General features: G+C 39.7%; 1 protein-coding gene across 3 annotated transcripts; it reads right to left on the bottom strand.

Annotated features, from left to right (window-relative positions):
* Positions 1-1,699: 1,699 nt before the first annotated feature.
* senp7 (SUMO specific peptidase 7) lies at positions 1,700-18,294 on the bottom strand. Of its 3 annotated transcripts, none has more exons than XM_054614990.1 (23): positions 18,162-18,294; positions 16,067-16,155; positions 14,725-14,790; positions 14,510-14,616; positions 12,029-12,277; positions 11,186-11,310; positions 10,679-10,797; positions 9,819-10,149; positions 9,420-9,562; positions 8,778-8,900; positions 8,637-8,670; positions 7,511-7,738; positions 6,694-7,136; positions 6,214-6,341; positions 5,546-5,662; positions 5,339-5,455; positions 4,722-4,817; positions 4,448-4,629; positions 4,238-4,284; positions 4,060-4,103; positions 3,513-3,581; positions 3,275-3,425; positions 1,700-3,097 (listed from the first exon to the last, which is right to left on the bottom strand). In XM_054614990.1, exons 2-23 carry the CDS (start codon positions 16,118-16,120, stop codon positions 2,960-2,962), a joined length of 3,111 nt encoding a protein of 1,036 aa, XP_054470965.1. In that variant the 5' UTR covers positions 16,121-16,155; positions 18,162-18,294; the 3' UTR covers positions 1,700-2,959. The 3 variants fall into 3 exon arrangements, with proteins under 3 accessions (XP_054470965.1, XP_054470966.1, XP_054470967.1); XM_054614991.1 differs by having other exon boundaries at positions 10,679-10,782; XM_054614992.1 differs by lacking the exon at positions 14,725-14,790.
* Between the last annotated feature and the right edge of the window lie 229 nt (positions 18,295-18,523).

Here is an 18,523-nt window from a genome sequence, read left to right as displayed (position 1 = left end):
GGCCCATTACGTAAGGGGAAAAAAAACCCAGAGAGGAGAGAGTAAGCCGGCAATGGCGGTAACGAGTTAACAATGTGAATGCTAACATACTGGTGTTAAGCAATATAAGCATGTTTACCATGTTCACCGTCTTTATTAAGTGTGATAGCATGATCACATTTGATAATTAGCACTTGTAAATACACAGTTCAATTCCAGCCGTAAATTGTCATTAGTTTTGCAGGTAAACTGACCAAAAGTTGTGGACAGGTGGAAATTTTGAACCATATGCTATGTGAGAACTTAAATGAGCACCAAAATCATTAAGATACAGCCTGTGGGAACCATGAATGTCAGTACAAGCAGTTGTTGAGATAATTCCCTCAAAGTCACAAATATCAACCTCATGGAGGCACTAAAGTAACAGGCAAGGAATCACCAAAGTCACTCAGGTACACCATCTGAGAACCATGAACGTCCGAACAAATCTTTATGCCAATCCATCCAAAAGTGGTAGTAGAAAACATTACAATGTGTTTGACACTTCGACATGTTTTATAAGTCTCTGTGTTTGGGTAAGAATCCATCAATAAAATACTTCTTCTAAAGTATGTTTGTCTCTGTGATGGCCCCTCTTAGTGGTGCAGGCATCAAACCAAGGACCCAGCCATAGCCGTTGGCTGAAATTTGTTTAATTCTGTCAGCTTGATCCTAAATCCAGAGTTCATGGACGACTAGTAGAGGAGCCAAGTAGGCCTAGAGGGCATCAGCTGAACTCATACTGTATGTGTGCATTCCTGGATGAGATATTTCAGTGATGCTGCTTCTATTACTGCAATTTCAAACGGAGTACACGACACTGCACAAACAGGTGACATCAATCAACAGGGCGGCTGTGGTGCAAGGTAGTTCTCCAATCAGAGGGTCGGTGGTTCGATACCCGGCTTTGGCAGTCGATGTGTCCTTGGGCAAGACACTTAACCCCAAGTTGCTCCCGAAGGCTTGCCATCGGTGTGGACTGGATGTTGCATGAATGTTAGTTAGAGTCTGATGGTGGCACCTTGCATGGTAGCCTGTCATCAGTGTGTGAATGGGTGAATGATATGTAATATACTACTGATTGTAAGTCGCTTTGGATAAAAGCATCTGCTAAATGACTGTAATGTAATGTAATGTAATCATGCAATCCAAAAACATTTGTTAATATACAGGAAATTGCAACTTTATTAGGCACACCCGGCTCAAACTAGTGCTTTCTAGGATTCATTGCAGGACTGTTTTACTATAATTACCTTCAGCTAAGGGTACCTAATAAATTGGCAAATGAGTGTAAATGTTGAATAAGCCAAACGGCTGCAGCCCCCTGCAATGCAGAACGGGAGGGAGATTACTCAAGAGTCTGGCTGAGAGGGGATCTGACAGGCTGAGACAGTAATTACACCTAAGCCGACCATGTAACCCTCTGAACAGATTCAATTGGTATTGTAATGGACAGGTATTTAAAAATGAAGCCTTTTGGCCCAAGAAGTTGGCCCGTCTTGTCAAAGAGAGAATTATTATCAGTAATAGGAAAAAAGGGTTTGCAGATCAGAGGCCAAAGAAAACTTGTAATACATAAAAATGAAGAAATTAGCTGATTTACAACACAGACATTAACTTTCTGTTATGTGGTTACAGATGAAAAAAATAAATAAAACAAACAACACGTGTTATTTGGTCTACAAGTTTTAATAAAAAAATCGAAACCAAATCACTTTTGGAATCAGCTGCTGTACATTCATCCAACACAATGCCGAGAAAACATTAAGGGTTAAAAGAGATAAACATTTGAACAAAAAAGGGGGGAAAAAACTACAGAACTATCAAGACTCTCTGATGAGAAGAATTTAGGTAGTGACAGACCGCAATGTCTCTTAGGTCTCAATTTAGTAGCTAGTTTGATAGCATACCGTTACACATGCTAATGTATGTGCACCCCTGAACTTTATGAAAGTTGTATTTCAATAAAATAACTCAAATTTCTTACACGACTATCAGAACTATCATATAGAATATTCTTTATGCTAATCAACAGTAAACAGTAGCCTCTATTGATAGTCATACATCCCAATTTGGTCTAATTCTGCCAATTCATGCAGGCAAAGCTGATCTATTAGGAACCATCGCTGTGTCCCAATTGAGTTGATGATACGAGTTCAAGGTGGATCGCAATACAGAGAGTGTCACGGATAAATGCTGGCATACAACAGCTCAATTTGTTGCAAACAGAGGTGAGTGAATGATGATAATTTGTTGTTATCTGTAGAGACTCCTATCTAGCGCAGGGAGGCTCACAGGATAACTGAGGGAGGCACTGAGTGACTGAAAGTTTTTCTTTTTTTAATCAGGTTTCCAAAAAATTAAATTCAGATGGGACTTATGGAAAATGTATGCTATACCATGAATGTGTTCATCCAGTGAAGTTGCAACGACGCAAAGAATTCAGAACACCAACAGGTTTGATGAGAAAACCCCTGACAGACTAAATATGAAGTCACACATGAGTTAAAATGCCCCAAAACATCAGCAAAGAAACTAAAACTTGCTGTACAAACTAGACTTTACTGTTGTTACACCTATACACTCTTCCCTATGTTTCTACATACAAAATAAATACAAATAATTGCTTTTATAAAAAAATCTTACAGCATAAAAACAATGAGTAAAAAGCCATGGGGTGTGGAAAAATTTTCATGTCTAGATGTGATCTACCGTGAAACAGCCATTTGTGTATCTTTAAATCAACTGATTCCTTCATGTTCACTCACAGGATCCAAAGATAGTTTGATGTTTAAATGTTTTGTTTGAGTTAATGTTGAATACAATAGTAGCATCTAATGTAAAGGAAATCCTTTTAGTTCACGCTGAATGTCCGCCGCTCAGTATGAGCAGTGATTTATAACGCCTCCAGGAATGGGATGGACTGAACAGCAGAGCTGCTTCATCTGTTAGTACCAAGGTTTTGATCTCGGTGAAGGTTAAGTACAAGATCTCGGATTTCGTCTCGTTTCCTCCGCACCTGCTGCCGTGGAAACCATTGTTGTAGATGTAGAGGGAGATCAAAGTGCACCACAGGGTCCTGAGAGCAGAAGCAGAATACATTCCCCATTACTATGTACATGCCTTAAAACATTGTAATGTCCCACTGAGCTTTAATCAAAACATGAAGATTTAAAGCTGTTGCTGACCCGTTATTACAATCAAACATGTCACACTACATTAACCCTAGAAAAACAGATGCTGCCAAGTTCTGTACCTTCAAAAAACTCTCGACGTATTGCAGCAGGTAGAGGCCGCAGTCGCTGCTGTTGTCTTGAAGGGGAACTTTGCAGTGTGAGCTTTGCATCTGATCAGGATTAAAGTCCCTCGATGAACCACGGCGGACTTCCCATTCTGACTGCAAGTAGCTGAGGGACAAACACGCATTATCTTCCATCCATTTATAATCACACTCATGCTGCTACAGACAGACATATTGAAAGTCTCATACTTACTCCCGCAAGAGTTTGAAGACTCGCTCATGAAGAGAAAGTTTAAGGGAATCCATGATAAGAATACACGGCCTACAGAAAAGAGAGGCACATCTGTCATTTGATGGTTACGGGGCACCATTAAGTATCTGTTGTAGTATGAGTGTATGAAAACCTCCAAGACACAATTCATTCATAAACAAAGTGCTTTATATTTAAAGACAAAATATAAAAATTCTGTATAGGCATTAACATAAGAACATAGGCAACATAAACAACATACATGTATAAAAACAAGCATACATCCAACCACACAGCAAAGAAAACAAATAGTATATTATGTACGAGTCCGTGAATAACAGCAGTGTTGACACATATTGTGCTCAGTAGATACATCGAAGCCAGCAGTAAACCAAATTATTCAATATAGTCTGCATAAAACATTGCAGCTTTAACACTTCTATTACACAAACAATAGCTAAGGAAAATACTCTTATGAAATACTGAACCAGTTCTCACTGTCATGTATCACACAGCAGAATGATGTTACTCTGTGTAACCACACACTCACCTCTTGCTAACAGCTTTCTTCTTGCAGGTCTGCTCTGTACAGTTCTACAAACAAAGACAATATTAGACTAAGTAAACTAGGAGGAGCAAATAAAGACAAAATGGATGTACATTTGTCTTTGAAATCAATGAAAATAAAATGTTATCCCTAGTGAGCGCAGGACAGAAATATTTCTTACCACTGGACGAGGCAATGGGTCTTTAGTGGAATCTTCTTGAGGCTTTTCTAAAACACATGAAACGCACCATGAACTTATGCTTAGGAATCACATCATAAATAAAGAAAGTTCCTGAAATGTACAACTAAAAACAGGGGAAATTGCAAGGACAAGCCTTTGCTTACTGCATGCATCATTTAATCTGGTTCAGTATCATTTGGTCAAACATACCTGTATCTGTGTCCAAGCTGTCACTGTGGTTTAATGTAGGAGGTGTCTCTGTGTTATCATTCGGGCTTTCAGACCCCTGAGCCACCTCTTGTTCCAGCAACTCTCCGTTCGGACCACTCCGGGTCTCAGACTGTGGCTCGTCCATTCCGGGAAAGCAGATGACGACTAAATACCAATGAGCCCTAAACAGACAACAGAGCAGAGCGATGAAGAATGTGATGAATCAAAAGGGACCTTTGTACAATACACCTCTTCATGATGTATTTTAACTCACTCCTGATTGACAGGGACAAACAGGAAGTCCTTTTTGAAGATGTCCACGTGGCGTGTCCATGTCTTCACCCGTTGGTGTCGCCTTTGCCTCTGACAGCTGGGGGGGGGGGGGGCACACAAAATAAACACAGGGACGCATGTTTTAACAGTAATTCACTTACATGCAAACCACTATGTGGAAGCAATTTATTCTCCATTTAACTTCCAAAATATTAAGTTGAAGGCTTCACTAAGCTGATAACTTATGAAATCATAGAGCATCTTACTTTAAATATTGTAATGCTTAGGTTGATTGTACTTGTTTATTCTTTTTACAGTATATCTACAAAATCACATAAGTATGTTGTAAAAGTTCAAGAAATGGAAACAATACAAATATGTAAATTAATACGCAAAACAATTATTAATACCATTTAAGGTTGTGGTGGAGATTCCATTGGGCTAATTTAATTTGGTAACAAAGAAAATACAAAAAGAAGAAAGAAATGGTCATTGTCAGACGCAAAGAGTGCGAGGCTATAACTATTTCCTAGAAGCAGCACATACCAGTGCAGACCTATTACATACGAAAAGTCTCGACAGAAAAGATGTATTCATTTTTTTGGCAGTACTACTCACGAGTCATTGGTGACGCCTTCACTGGCGTTGTCCCTCCGTGTCAGCTGCTTGTAAAAGAAGCTGCTGAAGATGTGCGAGCGCTCGGCCACAGCAGCAGACGCATTCTGGAGGACGTATCTGGTTGAAAAAAAAACATCAACATGATCGGTTCAAAAGTGGATCTCTTCCCAACAAACTTGTGAGGCACAAATGACTTTAATGACTTACTTGAGGTAAAAGTCAATGATAACATCATTTAGAAAGTGCCCGCTGTCAAGGCACCGCAGGTCCTCCAATGTGACGGTTATTCCACCTTTTAATGGAGGAGGGGGAAACTGGATCAACCTAAGCAGAGGTGGACGAAAAAAGAATGAGCCCGTTTACAGTGGCAGCAGATGACTGGTGTAGCAATAGCTGTCCATGCACAGAGCAACCACACACGTGAATCCAATATTTTTGGTAGGTAAAAAGTAATAATCACAATATATTTGTTAGGGATGCATTGATCTGGTTTGTCAGATTGGTATTATTGGTATTATTATTATGAAGTAGATCTGGTATTAGCTCCAACATTAAGTACAGATGCTTCATTAAGGCCATTAAAAAAAAAAAGTGAGTCCCAGTTTCAGTATTTCCTGGTCTCCTACTTACCTTACATAAAAATGATTTAAACAAGTTCCATAGATTTAAGTTAAAATTTTGGGCTAGTTACAGATCTGTATTCTGTATCGGTTAATACAGTGAGTTGAGGTGTCAGGATCCTGAGAGAAAACCCTGGATCAGTGCATCCCTGGAGTGTATTTTTATTCCTAAGAGTGAACTGCAGTGGCTGCAAGACGCCACGTGCCCAACCCCTGCTGGGTCAGGCTGTATATATGATAATGTAGGTTACTTGCCTGCGAGCCAGTCCCTGATGTTTAAATTTAGTCAAGCTGGGGTCTGGTTTATACAGGGACACGGAGTAGGATCCTTTGGTTCTGTGATGGCACAGTGTGTATACAGGAGCGGGCTCCAGCTTTTTTTCCTGTGGGAAGAAATTCATATCATAGGAGCAACATTTAATCTGTAATAATTTAACACTAACAATGTGAAAAATTGGTTCCCCACCAGGGGGTCAGAACCCCCACAAGGGGACAGTAAATAAGTCAGAGGGGTTTCAATATGATTAACAGGAGATGACCAACAATTATAATACATTTTTCAGACTTTCAGCAAATCTTTTGTTCTTAAAATTTAAATATTTTCGGATTCTAGAAATGATCAAATATAGCAAAATTACTCTGATTTAACTCGTCACGACCAGTAAACATATGCATGAGGTAAATACTGCTTTGTTTTAAAAGGGTCATGAGCCAAAAATCTTGGGAACAACTTACATCAGACGGATGTTGCAGCTCCTGCTCTTTCTGATCCTCCTCTGTTTTGAGTTGTGTCTCTGTGTCTTGTTCTGTCTCTGTCTCCAGCTCGGTCTCCTTCTCTGACTCAACATCCAGCTGGATGCGAGGTGTGCTGTTTCTGTCAGTATCAGAATGTGGACCCTCCTGGTCTGAGTCAAGATCAGAGTCAGTGAACTCCAGGCCGAGCAGAGACAGCAGATGAGAGTCCAGTCCAGTTCTTCTGATCAGCTCGATGCTATCATCCAGAGAAAGAACGGGAGAGTGGAAGTCCTCCAAACAAACAACTTTATCAGCACTGTGGATGTATTTTTCATGTGTCGGACTGTTGAGACAGTCAATGTCGAGCAGGGAGCGCAATAAAGCCCCCTCCATTCCCTCCACAGGATGTCTCAGCGTCAGCAGAATGAAGGGGCTCACCTTGTCTGTTAAAATAAAATAAAAAACATAACACTGTTATCATGCACCATGCAGATCTAAGTAGGGAATAATGTGACACATCAAACTATACTTTTAATTATATTTGAAAGGACAAAAATCTGTGTGAAATTTGTAAATTTAAGCCACAAAAATGGAAACACTTGACAAAGCTGCCAACAGTTTAGTAGGAATCTACTCTGAATAAAGATAATTCTTCCTGTGCGATGAGAATATGATGTTTTCCATCATAGTCACCCTTCAATAATATACTGCTTTTCACAAAAAATACAGAGTAATTGCAACCTAAATGTTATAAGTCTCCAATAAACATTAAGAAATGTGAGTTTGAAGTGTACTCTGAGCCTTCCGGGTGTCTCACCAGAGCTTGTGTTTCCATCTTGATTGGCACACAGCTTCATGAGTTCTCGCTGTATAGCAAGTGCAGCACTTTCTGACACACAGAACAGAAGGACAGCAACAGGGGAAGGCTCGTCGTCATCCTTAAAGCGAAGCTCCCGCTCCTCCAGTTCCTGCTGTTCCCACACACTGTACCTCCAAAGGTCTTTACGCTCCAAGGTTAATATCACCTCCACCTGTTCATCAATGTCTGAAAAAAAGAGATGGTGAGATTAGTTTAGCAGCTCCAATTGTTAGTATCAAATAATGAACGCTGTTACGTCTTTGTCTTTACCACACTAAAAAGAATTCCTCACACACAAAAAACAAGGATGCACCTCACATTTTTCCCCTCTTATAGCAGTAAATCAATTTCAAAACCAAAAGAAAATAATTCCCATCTTCCATCCAGATTTAAGCTTCTCTCTGTAGATGTTCCAATCATGCCACTGCAGATGTCTAAATACAGCTTTAGAGCCTTCTCTAATCAGTTATTGTGAATCCTACAAACATTTTTAATCATAAAAAATATTGTTTCTATGATCAAATCGCTACATTGTTCCAAGTTCTTGTGAAACTTCCTGAAGGCTTGGCTCAAGGTTAAAGTAATCACTCGTTATTTATTCAAAAGGTTATCTAATCCCGAATTATTTTCCAGAAAATATATATATGCAAAAAGAAATTACCCAAAATATATTAAAAAAAAACTATCATGTAACCTTTTGTGTTTAACATACATATGTCTTACACAACCCAAAGGGAAAGATCAACTCTCTGAAAAAAGAATTTACCGCCCTAGTTCCCTGAAGGGGAGATTTCACAGGCTCAGAAGGTGAAAGTGCACTAGAACCTTGAGGGTCTAATCCAGACACGAAAACACGAACACAAACACGAACACGAACACGAACACGAACACACAAACACACTAGCATCTGAAATAGACCACTAAGCTGTGAGTGGATGGTGTGCAGACAGCATGACCAAAGCAAGGAGTTTATACAACCCAGACCAAAGGGCTCAGGCAGCCAGCCACAGCTCCTCTACAAACACTGTGATTTTACTTTAGTCTACTTGATACCAACTTTTAAAATAACTGTTCACAACATTACCTGTCAGTGGGATGATGATGTGTTGGCCTGCTATCTGTGAAAGGAGAGTAAAAAAGGTGTTACACCTTCTGTCCTGAAATGTGATAAGAATACTGAATGTGATCAGCAAAATGCTGAGTTTATGTAATTTATACAGTTTACCATGACGTCTCCATTCGCTTTCCCTTGGTGACCTCCACAATGCAGCATGTAGAAGGAGTAGTCTATACTGGGGATGGAAGAAACTGCCACAGAACTCGGAAGGTCAACAACAACACGCAACACCTGCAACAGACAATAACACACAGTTTGGAGAACATGGTGTGAACAGTAATACACAATAACAGCTCAATAAACCCCATTATTACAAAGAGATCGTGCCATAAAGGTCGAGAAATATAGTTGAAACCAACTTTTTCTTTTTTCAATTTAATAGTTTTCCAATTCCAATATTTTTAAGCTACTCAGTGTAGGTTTTAAGACTTCCTTTGGCGCTACCTAGTGGTAGGAACAAGAATAACACTGTAGCTCACATCCAAGCATACTGCTATTTTTTGGTATCTTGTTACAAAAACATCCCTCTCAATAACATCTTGTTAGCATGAGAGGGAAGGGGGTTAAAAATGATGTACAAAACGTTGAATAAACTTAAAAAGAAAAGATAAGTTTGTTAGAGCAGGAAAGTTAGCAACATTGTGAAATGAGGCTTGGGTGAGGCTTCTGTTAGCTCAAGCTTCTGTGATCTTTTATAAAAATAGGTTTCTGTTGAATTAAAGAGGTTTGAGGATCAAACATAATACCAACCTGCACGTCCCCTATATCAGAAGCTTCTAGCTGTTTGGCCACAGCTTCCTGCGGCGATTGTCCTTGTATTACTGCGTCTTCAACAGTGACCAGTGTATTGGATGCTGGGTCGCCACTCTCCTCATCATCACTTGACAGCACAACTGTAAAAGAAAAGAAAACAATTCAGATTATGACCATTTTTCCAAGAGGCCGTTTCAGAAACAACTGGCAGAAGCTCAGTGCTTAGCTTTAAAATCAGATGATTTATTTATGAACTGATAAAAGGCTCAAACACACAACCTTCAAAACGCTATTAAGCTGCTTGAGCAACCGTTAACCGAGTTCCTTCATGGATAATTTCAAACAAAGGTTTCAGCAGTAGAATGCAGTTACCAAGTTTGTTGTTGTTGTACTCACTGGGTTCAGAGGGGCTGTTTATAGACGTGTTGTCCTGGCTAGACGATCGACTTGTTCTGGGGGAAATAACAGAGTCTACAGCCTCCATATTAGGACAGGTGGTTGGGACCAGAACTTCTGTTGGATCGTCTGCTCCCACCGTGAACTGAACAATGGTACGGTCCAGGCTCTCCAAACCTCCGTCTTCTCCACTTTCTTCCAGACAAACACGTGTAGGGGCCCGTCCACCATCTCTTCTGTCTTCTCCGGTGAGGCGGAGCACGCTCTCACGGTGGCGTTTGGGGCTGCCCATCCCATTGTACTGGGCCCCCGCATCCTTTCTTCTCCTCTTCTGTTGAGACAGCACAGAATGCAGCACCTCAATTAGCTCATCAAACAACTCATGCTGGTCTTGAAAGATAAATGATTGGTATCAAGAAGGGAGAGTGTTCTCAGATCTCACACAGGCTGATGGATTAAAACGTATTAATTCAATGAAGTTTGAATAAATAAACAGCAACATTCACTTCTCAGCATTGAATGCCCATGTACGATTTGTTCAAAAGTGGCATGTAAAGCTTTTTGCTGGACATTTATAATTTCATCCACTTGTTGAAAACTTCCGTGGCTGTTACATTTATGCGATGGTATTAATTTCAGAGTTGCGCCGTGTCATGGAAATGTTACTTAGTACTGAAATTGACTCAAGGGCTTCTTCAAGACATGATGATGGTATGAAAAAATGAAATCACTTTTACATAATGAGGTACACGTCTGGTGTTCTATTTTAAGGCTTTTTTGTGGTAATATTTGGTTGGAGCTTAGTCCTTGGTTGGACCGTGACTTCTGCGGCTTTCACTGTGACTCTGCACGGTACTCACCAGACTGTGTTGTACTTGTTTTTCTGGATCAGCCAACCTGTCCTTGAATCTAGCTGGGGAGAACTCCTCACAACATTCTGTATCCAGGGCAGGCTCCCAGCTCACTGACAACCCACAATCTGTATGAGAACATGACTGATCAACTGATTAACCTATCAGGCTAAAATAAACACAGGCAGTACTGACAACCTGACTGCAGCTACTGCTATAACTATAATGAGAAAATAGAAAAGAGACATGCTTGTAAGGGAAAAGCTGTTAATCCTGTAGCATTATATTTTACAGAACATTTACTCTGGATTTCCTATTGGATGTCCAAATATTTTATAGGACATTTGAGACAAAGTCAGAGAAAAGCAGGAAAATGCAAGCATGATGCTTTCCGAGTCCTAAGAGAACAGATACAGTCAAAGCTTCAACATAAGAATAACCCAGTTAAATACAATGGTCATGAAGAGAAGCAGCACATCAGCAGCTGTGTGTCTGAATGCCTTTATGTTTACACACCTACAACTTCAGCGAATTTGAAGTTGTCTCCGTTGTCCTTTCCTAAGATCACCTCTTCAATATCTTTGTTTTCTTCTATGTCCACTTCATCATCAACATTCCATGATCTTCTCCTGAGACTTGACCTGAATAAAGAATCAAAAATTAACAGAACGATAGAATAAACATCATGTTCTGATTATGCTGTTCTCGTTGTTAAGCGAAAGCCGCACAAAGTAGTGCAAAACTTAGTCCCAGGAATGATTAAAAAGTGTACCTAATCACAAAAAGTTGGGATAAATTGTGGAGGCTTTCTGTTTGGTATTATTTCAAATTACATCACCACATTTGTTCCTGGAAAATGCAGAGCCAAAGATGCATCTGGCAAAGCCAAAGTCCATTAAAAGGTGATGGTGAGCAGTTGCAGTCTGGCATACTACTGAACCAATTTCAGAAATTTTGTAGACACAAAATCATGGGAAAATAGGATCCAGGTTGAAAAAAACACCGAAGTAACCCTTTAAGGTGACGATAAATCTTCAGTAAGTCATTGAAACAGCCCGGCACATTACTATTATTTTTTTTTTTTTACATTTCACTTCTTGTACAGATGAAAACATACAAGAGATAATGTGTTAATTTGTGAGCTTTAGAGGTGCTCGCAGGTGGAATCGCTTACCTTTGGACAGAGCCAAGCTTACTGTTTCCCCTGTTTCCAATCTTTATGCTAAGCTAAGCTAATCAGTTACTTGCTCTAGCTTAATATTTTATTAAGGATACGGAAGGACACCTCCAAGTCTCAGCAACAAATATTAAGAGTATTTCCTAAAATACCAAATGATTGCCTTAATAATGACTTCCTACCTATGAGTGGGTGAGGAGGGGATCTTCTGGTTGCATTGAGGGGTTACACTCATGTTCTCATCATTCCTGGCATCCCTCTGTCTGGACCTCATGTCTCTGCAGATCAGGGGTTCCTCTCTGGATCGACCACTCTCCCTCCGTGTACTTGACATTCGGTTTCCAAAAGCACGACCCGGTTTCATCCTTTCCATATACGCTTTGCCCTGTTCTGTCTCTAGGACATCGGTCAGGATCAGACGAGGCTTTCTCCTACAGGATGAAACACAGAAGCTGTTATTCGCAACCTTCATAGAGCAGCGTATTTTCTGCGACGATGTGCTCCATCTCAAGGTATTTTAACTCGCAGCGCATTCCTATCAAGAGGGAGGGGTGTAGATGTAGCCATGTGTGCAGTCATGATAAGCTCGTCCTTGAGTTGTGGTGCTCATAAGCAATGTTTTCTTTAATCAGGTTATAGAAAAGTCATCATCTCAGATGAAAAGGCCATAATGGCTTTAAGACACCATTTTTATGGGGGGGGGGAAGCATGTAGGACAGCATGTAATTGTACAATGTTTGCAACTTCACACCTAGAGCTCTCTGTTTCTGTCATGCATGGAGTTGCATCACTTTTAACATACAGCGATACAGTCCTCTGTAAAATGTTGTATAACGCTGTGGAGGCTGTACAGTTACAGCTGTACATTTTTCAGTAACTGTAGAAATACATTAACCAGTTTCAAAAATGGAGAAGTGTTTTTCAATAAAAGATGGGCTACCACTCACCAAATAAAAATAATACCAATCCAAATCATATTACACACCTGTACATTTAACATAAAGTACATGTTCATATTAAAAGTAAAAAACCTTTATGCAAAAGACAATTTTATATATATATGTGAAACATTTCAATAAGACATTTCAATAACACTATATTATAAGAGTTTTCAGGGTGAGAGCCCCATCTTGTGAAAGTTTAAAAAACTGCAATGAACTAGCCAGGCAAGGCAAGTTTATTTTTTTTGGTTTACATAGGAGAGAAAGTCCTAAAGAAGAGACATGAAGTGCTTCGGTAGCTGAATGGTTAAAGCGCACATTATTGCAATGCAGCTGGATTGAGTCCAGCCGTGGACCTTTGTTGCCTGTCATACCCCTCCCCTCTCTCTCTCCCAGGTTAAAAAACATTTATTTTTTTAAATTAGAACACTATATAAAAAATAAGCTTAATACAAAAAGACAAATCAAACATTGTATTTAAAAAATTAAAAACGCAAGATATGAATAAATAGCCCAAGGTTAACCTACAGAAATGTCGTGGAAAAAAGCAAAGTTTTAAGCCCTGATTTAAAGCAGTATGTGGGATTTAGTGGCAACTAGCAGTGAGGTTGCAGATTGCAACCTACTGAATACCAGGCAGATATGCTTGGTGTTGATATGCTTGGTGTTGATTTGAATGGCGACGATTTGAGATGTGGCAGTGCAGCTTAGTGGCATCCATTAAAACTATACGCAGCTCCTTATCAGTCTGGTCAGTCCAGGAGAGAGAGAGCTGTTTTCTTGATCGTCTTTGTAATCACCGAGGTCGGTGTTACAGATTGTGCCTGTTTGGGCGCTGCATGTCAACGTGTTGACATTCGGCTGGAACTCTTCATAATCACTCCCATGTCCAAAATACGGAGTAGTCATCTCCACTTCTGTGTCATGGTCTCATTAACGGCTCAAATCTGGACCGCATGATGCAGCTGGTAGAGCTGTCGACCAGTAAACTAAAAGGTTCCTGGCCCCCAGACAGAGTGACACTGACCGCTCTTTATGAACAAATTGGCACCTTGCATGCAGGGCTTGGGACTGCAACCAATATGATCGCATAAGCGATCGTTTTTTGTGAATGTGTGAGTTAAACTTTCACGTAGGTTTATTCATAATCATAATGGAGCAGGAACATCAGCCATCATCTTTTCCATCCTTGCCTCCACAATCATCACAAATGCGTTTCAACAATCATCATGTCCTTGTTGAAACGAATGTGTGCATGAGGAGCAGAATATATATTTAATAAATTATGACAGTGTGTGCACTATATCGATTCTGATGAGCAGAGAGGTATAATGTAGTCCAGGATACGATTCTGTCTGCAGTCCACTGAGTTACTGTTTGGTTGGCATTAAGGTTATGAGTAGAAGATGGCCTTTCAAAGTAGATTATCTCAAACCAGAGTTGTCATAATAAACCTCCCAGTGATTTAGTTGCTGTAAGAAATCTGTTTAATCGTGTTGCAGTTCTAGACAACCATATCAGCTAAGTCGAGAAGAGCTTCTGCACTGTAGTAAAACAGGTACAGTGAACAGTGAACTTGGAAAAGTAACAAATTTGTTTTGTATAGAAAATACAATTAGTCAGTTTTAACTTATAGGCAGAACAATTACTAGTTTTTTTAGTCTGCAATCAACAGCCTGAAAAAGCACATTTGTCAAAATCAACCTGTCGCCGTCTGCTTACCTGACCATTTCCAACGTTGCATGGTTGTGATCAAACAGCATGGATCCATTTATATGCTGTGAACTACAATGTCTGCGTTTGCAATCTGCAAATGCAGTCCAGGGAACCTGTTAAACGGAAGGAAATTGTGGGAAACTCAGGAACAATCCAGAATAAGCAAACTATCACCATGACATTTGTTCATGTGGTCACAGAGAACAAAGGTAACGCTGTACCTGTCTTTCTAACTTTCCACACTGTGATGAAACACATGGCATGGAGATTTTGAACGGGTTTTCCATCTAAAATTCACAGGGTGGTTAGTTACCATGCATTGACATCAACAGCCAAAAGCCTGTGGGCAAAATCTAGCAATTGCAAATGAGCGAAGCTTGTTACTAGGGCTGGAACCAAAGATTCGGTTATTCTGTTAGTCGTTTGTTGGGCAAAAAAAAGGATCCTTAAAAGTGAATGCCTTTCATTAAACAAAAAAAACTTTAATGAAAGTTTAAAGAAAAAGCTTAACAGCGCTAAGCCATCCATCTCAGCCGAGAACGGAGACATGCTTGGCTGAGCTCTTCCCGGGTCATGTCATGGAGACGATCAAAGCCGGAGCCCTCGAACAAGTTGCTTAAGTCGGAGCGTAACCCACGGGGGGCTCGGGGCTGTGTTACAAACAGGCTTGGACTTGGGCACTGCTGGAGACAGCTGCCTGAAAACGGCGCAATATAGAGGGAGAAGGCCCGCAAACCTGACTTTGAGGTACGTCTACACTCGCACACACAGAGGGATGAGAGGAGACGCTGAGCGCAGACTGAAGCATGTGTGCAGAGTCAAAACAAGGCCTATAAACAGCACTTGTTCTTTTTTTAAAATATCATGTGTGAATGTTGGAGAGCAAAATGTGCTGCTTTAATGACAGAAGTCTGTGCTGCATTTTTTACCGGGAGGTTGATTTATCTTTGTAGTGTTTTTTAGTCACAAATGCCAACATTCCCTAATACCTGCTTCTCATTTGTTAAGATTTGTTCATTATCTCGGTTTGGTGTGATAGTAAATGGATCCTTTTTGGTTTTAGTTTGTTGGTCACACATAACAAGCAATTTAACAAACTAAATTTTAACCGACGTTAAACTTTTTGACATTTTATAGGCTGCATGGTGTACCGAGAAACTGCACAATCCATAATGAAAAATGTTTTGGGTTTTTTGGCACTGGTAGCAGTTAAATTATGGTAACTGTAGCATAGTAGCAGCTTTGACTATGCTTAACAATTATCAGCATTCTTTTGCAGCCATGTGTTATGCCCTCACTGAGATACATATATTTTAACAACAGGGAAGTGATCACTGATCAACTAAAGTTAGCAATATAGCAATCACATGAGCGTGTCCGTGTGAGAGCAGAGCCATTACTCCATCCCAGATCACAACGAGCTTGTAATCAACACAAAATCAGCACAATATGATGGGAGCCATAAAGCAAGCATAAAGCAGCCATAAAGCAGGCATCACTGCAGTATCTCACCAAAAGCTTACAAGTTAACATGCATGTTGAGAAAACATGGGTCCCACATACCCGGTTATCCTTGTCAACATTAAATGGAATAGTTAAGGCTCTTCTTCGCTCCATACTGGTCCACAATTTGGTAAGACACAGCGACAACACTGGAAGAAAAACATACAAAAAATGATAAACATTGTCTCTGTCAAAATGGCAAGGTGGTCAGTAACGTCCAGAACTGTATCACATAAAATAAAATGGCATCCATTCCATAAGCAATGACCAATATATTGCTTTTCTAAGCAAAATGGTCATTTTAAAACTAGGTGGCTCAATCAAGTAATTTCAACCATGTCAAAGGTTCAGATTGTAAAACCCAATCCAACCTGGTGGCACAAATGACAAGCATTAAGGATAACTACTGTATATAGAAATCTTCTCTCAGATGGCCTTGTTTACTTATGAAGGTAATTAGTTTCATAACCATGTATGTGTGTATGTATATATATATATATCTCAACACCCTCACTGAAAAGTGGTACAATAGTGCAATGGTTCAGAGTATAAAGGGTGCGAGAATAAATATGTAATGATTAATGTAACAGGTTGTTTAATATACATGAGGTAGATGGAAAAGCATGCTTAGATACATATTACATTACATTACAGTCATTTAGCAGACGCTTTTATCCAAAGCGACTTACAATCAGTATGTATATTACATATCATTCACCCATTCACACACTGATGACAGGGCTACCATGCAAGGTGCCACCATCAGACTCTAACTAACATTCATGCAACAGTCCACACCAACTGAGGGTTAAGTGTCTTGCCCAAGGACACATCGACTGCCGAAGCCGGGTATCGAACCACCGACCCTCTGATTGGAGAACTACCTTGCTCTCCACTACGCCACAGCCGTATATATATATATTTGACAGTTTCAAATGAGTGTGTCACTGACTCCTATGTTTAGGTCTTGCCCATCTCTCCACAACAATTGGTCCTCAATTCACAACAATTGGTCCAAATAGGGCTTTACAATCTGTGAAATCCTCTGTCCTTTATCAGAGGTACTTCAGGTTCCCTTTGATCCAGTTGCATCAATAGCACTCTGGGGTTATACTGGATACAGGAGTCCTGCCAAAAATCAAAGCAGTCCTTTTGGCCTCCTTGACCTAATAGACATCTGACCTAATATTGACTGATTTTACTTTGTAGTAAATCATCATCCCCTCTATCCCATGAAACCCAAATGAGAGATTTTCTTCATTATAGTAAAAAAAGAAAAACATTTAAAAAATCACGGTGTGGGTCTTCATTTAATATTTTCTAAATATGGCAACCTCATTGTTTCTCAGATCATCATAATACAAAATAAATCTGTAGAACTAACAGTCATTATTTTTGCAATTCACTATATACTACAGGATATTGTTTATATATATATACAGTACCAGTCAAAAGATTGGACACACCTTCTCATTCAATTGTTTTTCTTTATTTTTCATTATTTTTTTTTCCTACATTGTAGATTAATATTGAAGATATCCAAACTATGAAGGAACACATATGGAATTATGTGGTAAACAAACGAATGCTCAACAAACCAGAATATGTTTTATATTTTAGATTCTTCAAAGTAGTTGAATGAGAAGGTGTGTCCAAACTTTGGCTGGTACTGTATATGTATGTATGTATGTATGTATGTATGTATGTATGTATGTATATATATATATATATATTATATATAGCTATAGCTATAGCTATACAACGTTACCCACTGTTTTGCCATATAGCGTTATATGATGTTTTATTATTTTGGCATTTATGCTTAATTTTGAGGAACTTTTAAGGAAAAATTACTCCTTAAAAAAAGTGCCGAGTGTGTATTTAAAATAAAACCTAAATCACGTTAACTTACAGTTAACTTTACATGTTTTGTTGCACATCGTTACCCTTTCAAAACAGGGCGCCCCTAATATGGTAATTTGTATGCACGGCCCGCAACGACCACCTATTTGACTTTTAAAATAATGTCGCCGACTGCAAACAGAAAGTGAAGCCTTGAATCAGACAGCGCTAGCATCAGTCAACTGGGTTAGCTTGTTAGTGCTACGCTACATTGTCTACAATGCTAGCTAAACGGAGCAGAGATCAAGCTTACCCGAGGCCGGGACTTCTCCTGGTATCAACTGAGAATATAAGGAGAATGTAGACAACTATTTCCAAACCACAGTGTGCACCAGCACCTTGCAAACACTGCAGAGACTCATTTTACTGGCCTCAACCCACTTCACAGGCGCTTGTTCTTTAAGCAACATCCGGTGAGCACCGGAAGTGCTTCACGTGAAACACCGAGGTGCACAAAGAGGTTATAGTTGGTTCCTGGGAGCTGATGGTTTACGATGGTTTAGTTAATACATTAAATTGAATATATCATTTAGATATTTATAATTATCTAAATGGTGATCGTTTCTGTATCGTTGTGCTGCGGAGGCAGTGGAGTGTAAATATGCTTGTCTAACG

The sequence above is a fragment of the Anoplopoma fimbria genome, chromosome 16 (assembly GCF_027596085.1).
Source record: "Anoplopoma fimbria isolate UVic2021 breed Golden Eagle Sablefish chromosome 16, Afim_UVic_2022, whole genome shotgun sequence".
Taxonomy (NCBI): domain Eukaryota; kingdom Metazoa; phylum Chordata; class Actinopteri; order Perciformes; family Anoplopomatidae; genus Anoplopoma; species Anoplopoma fimbria.
The sequence above is the reverse complement of the archived record's forward strand: the minus strand, read 5'-3'. Positions and strand labels throughout refer to the sequence as shown.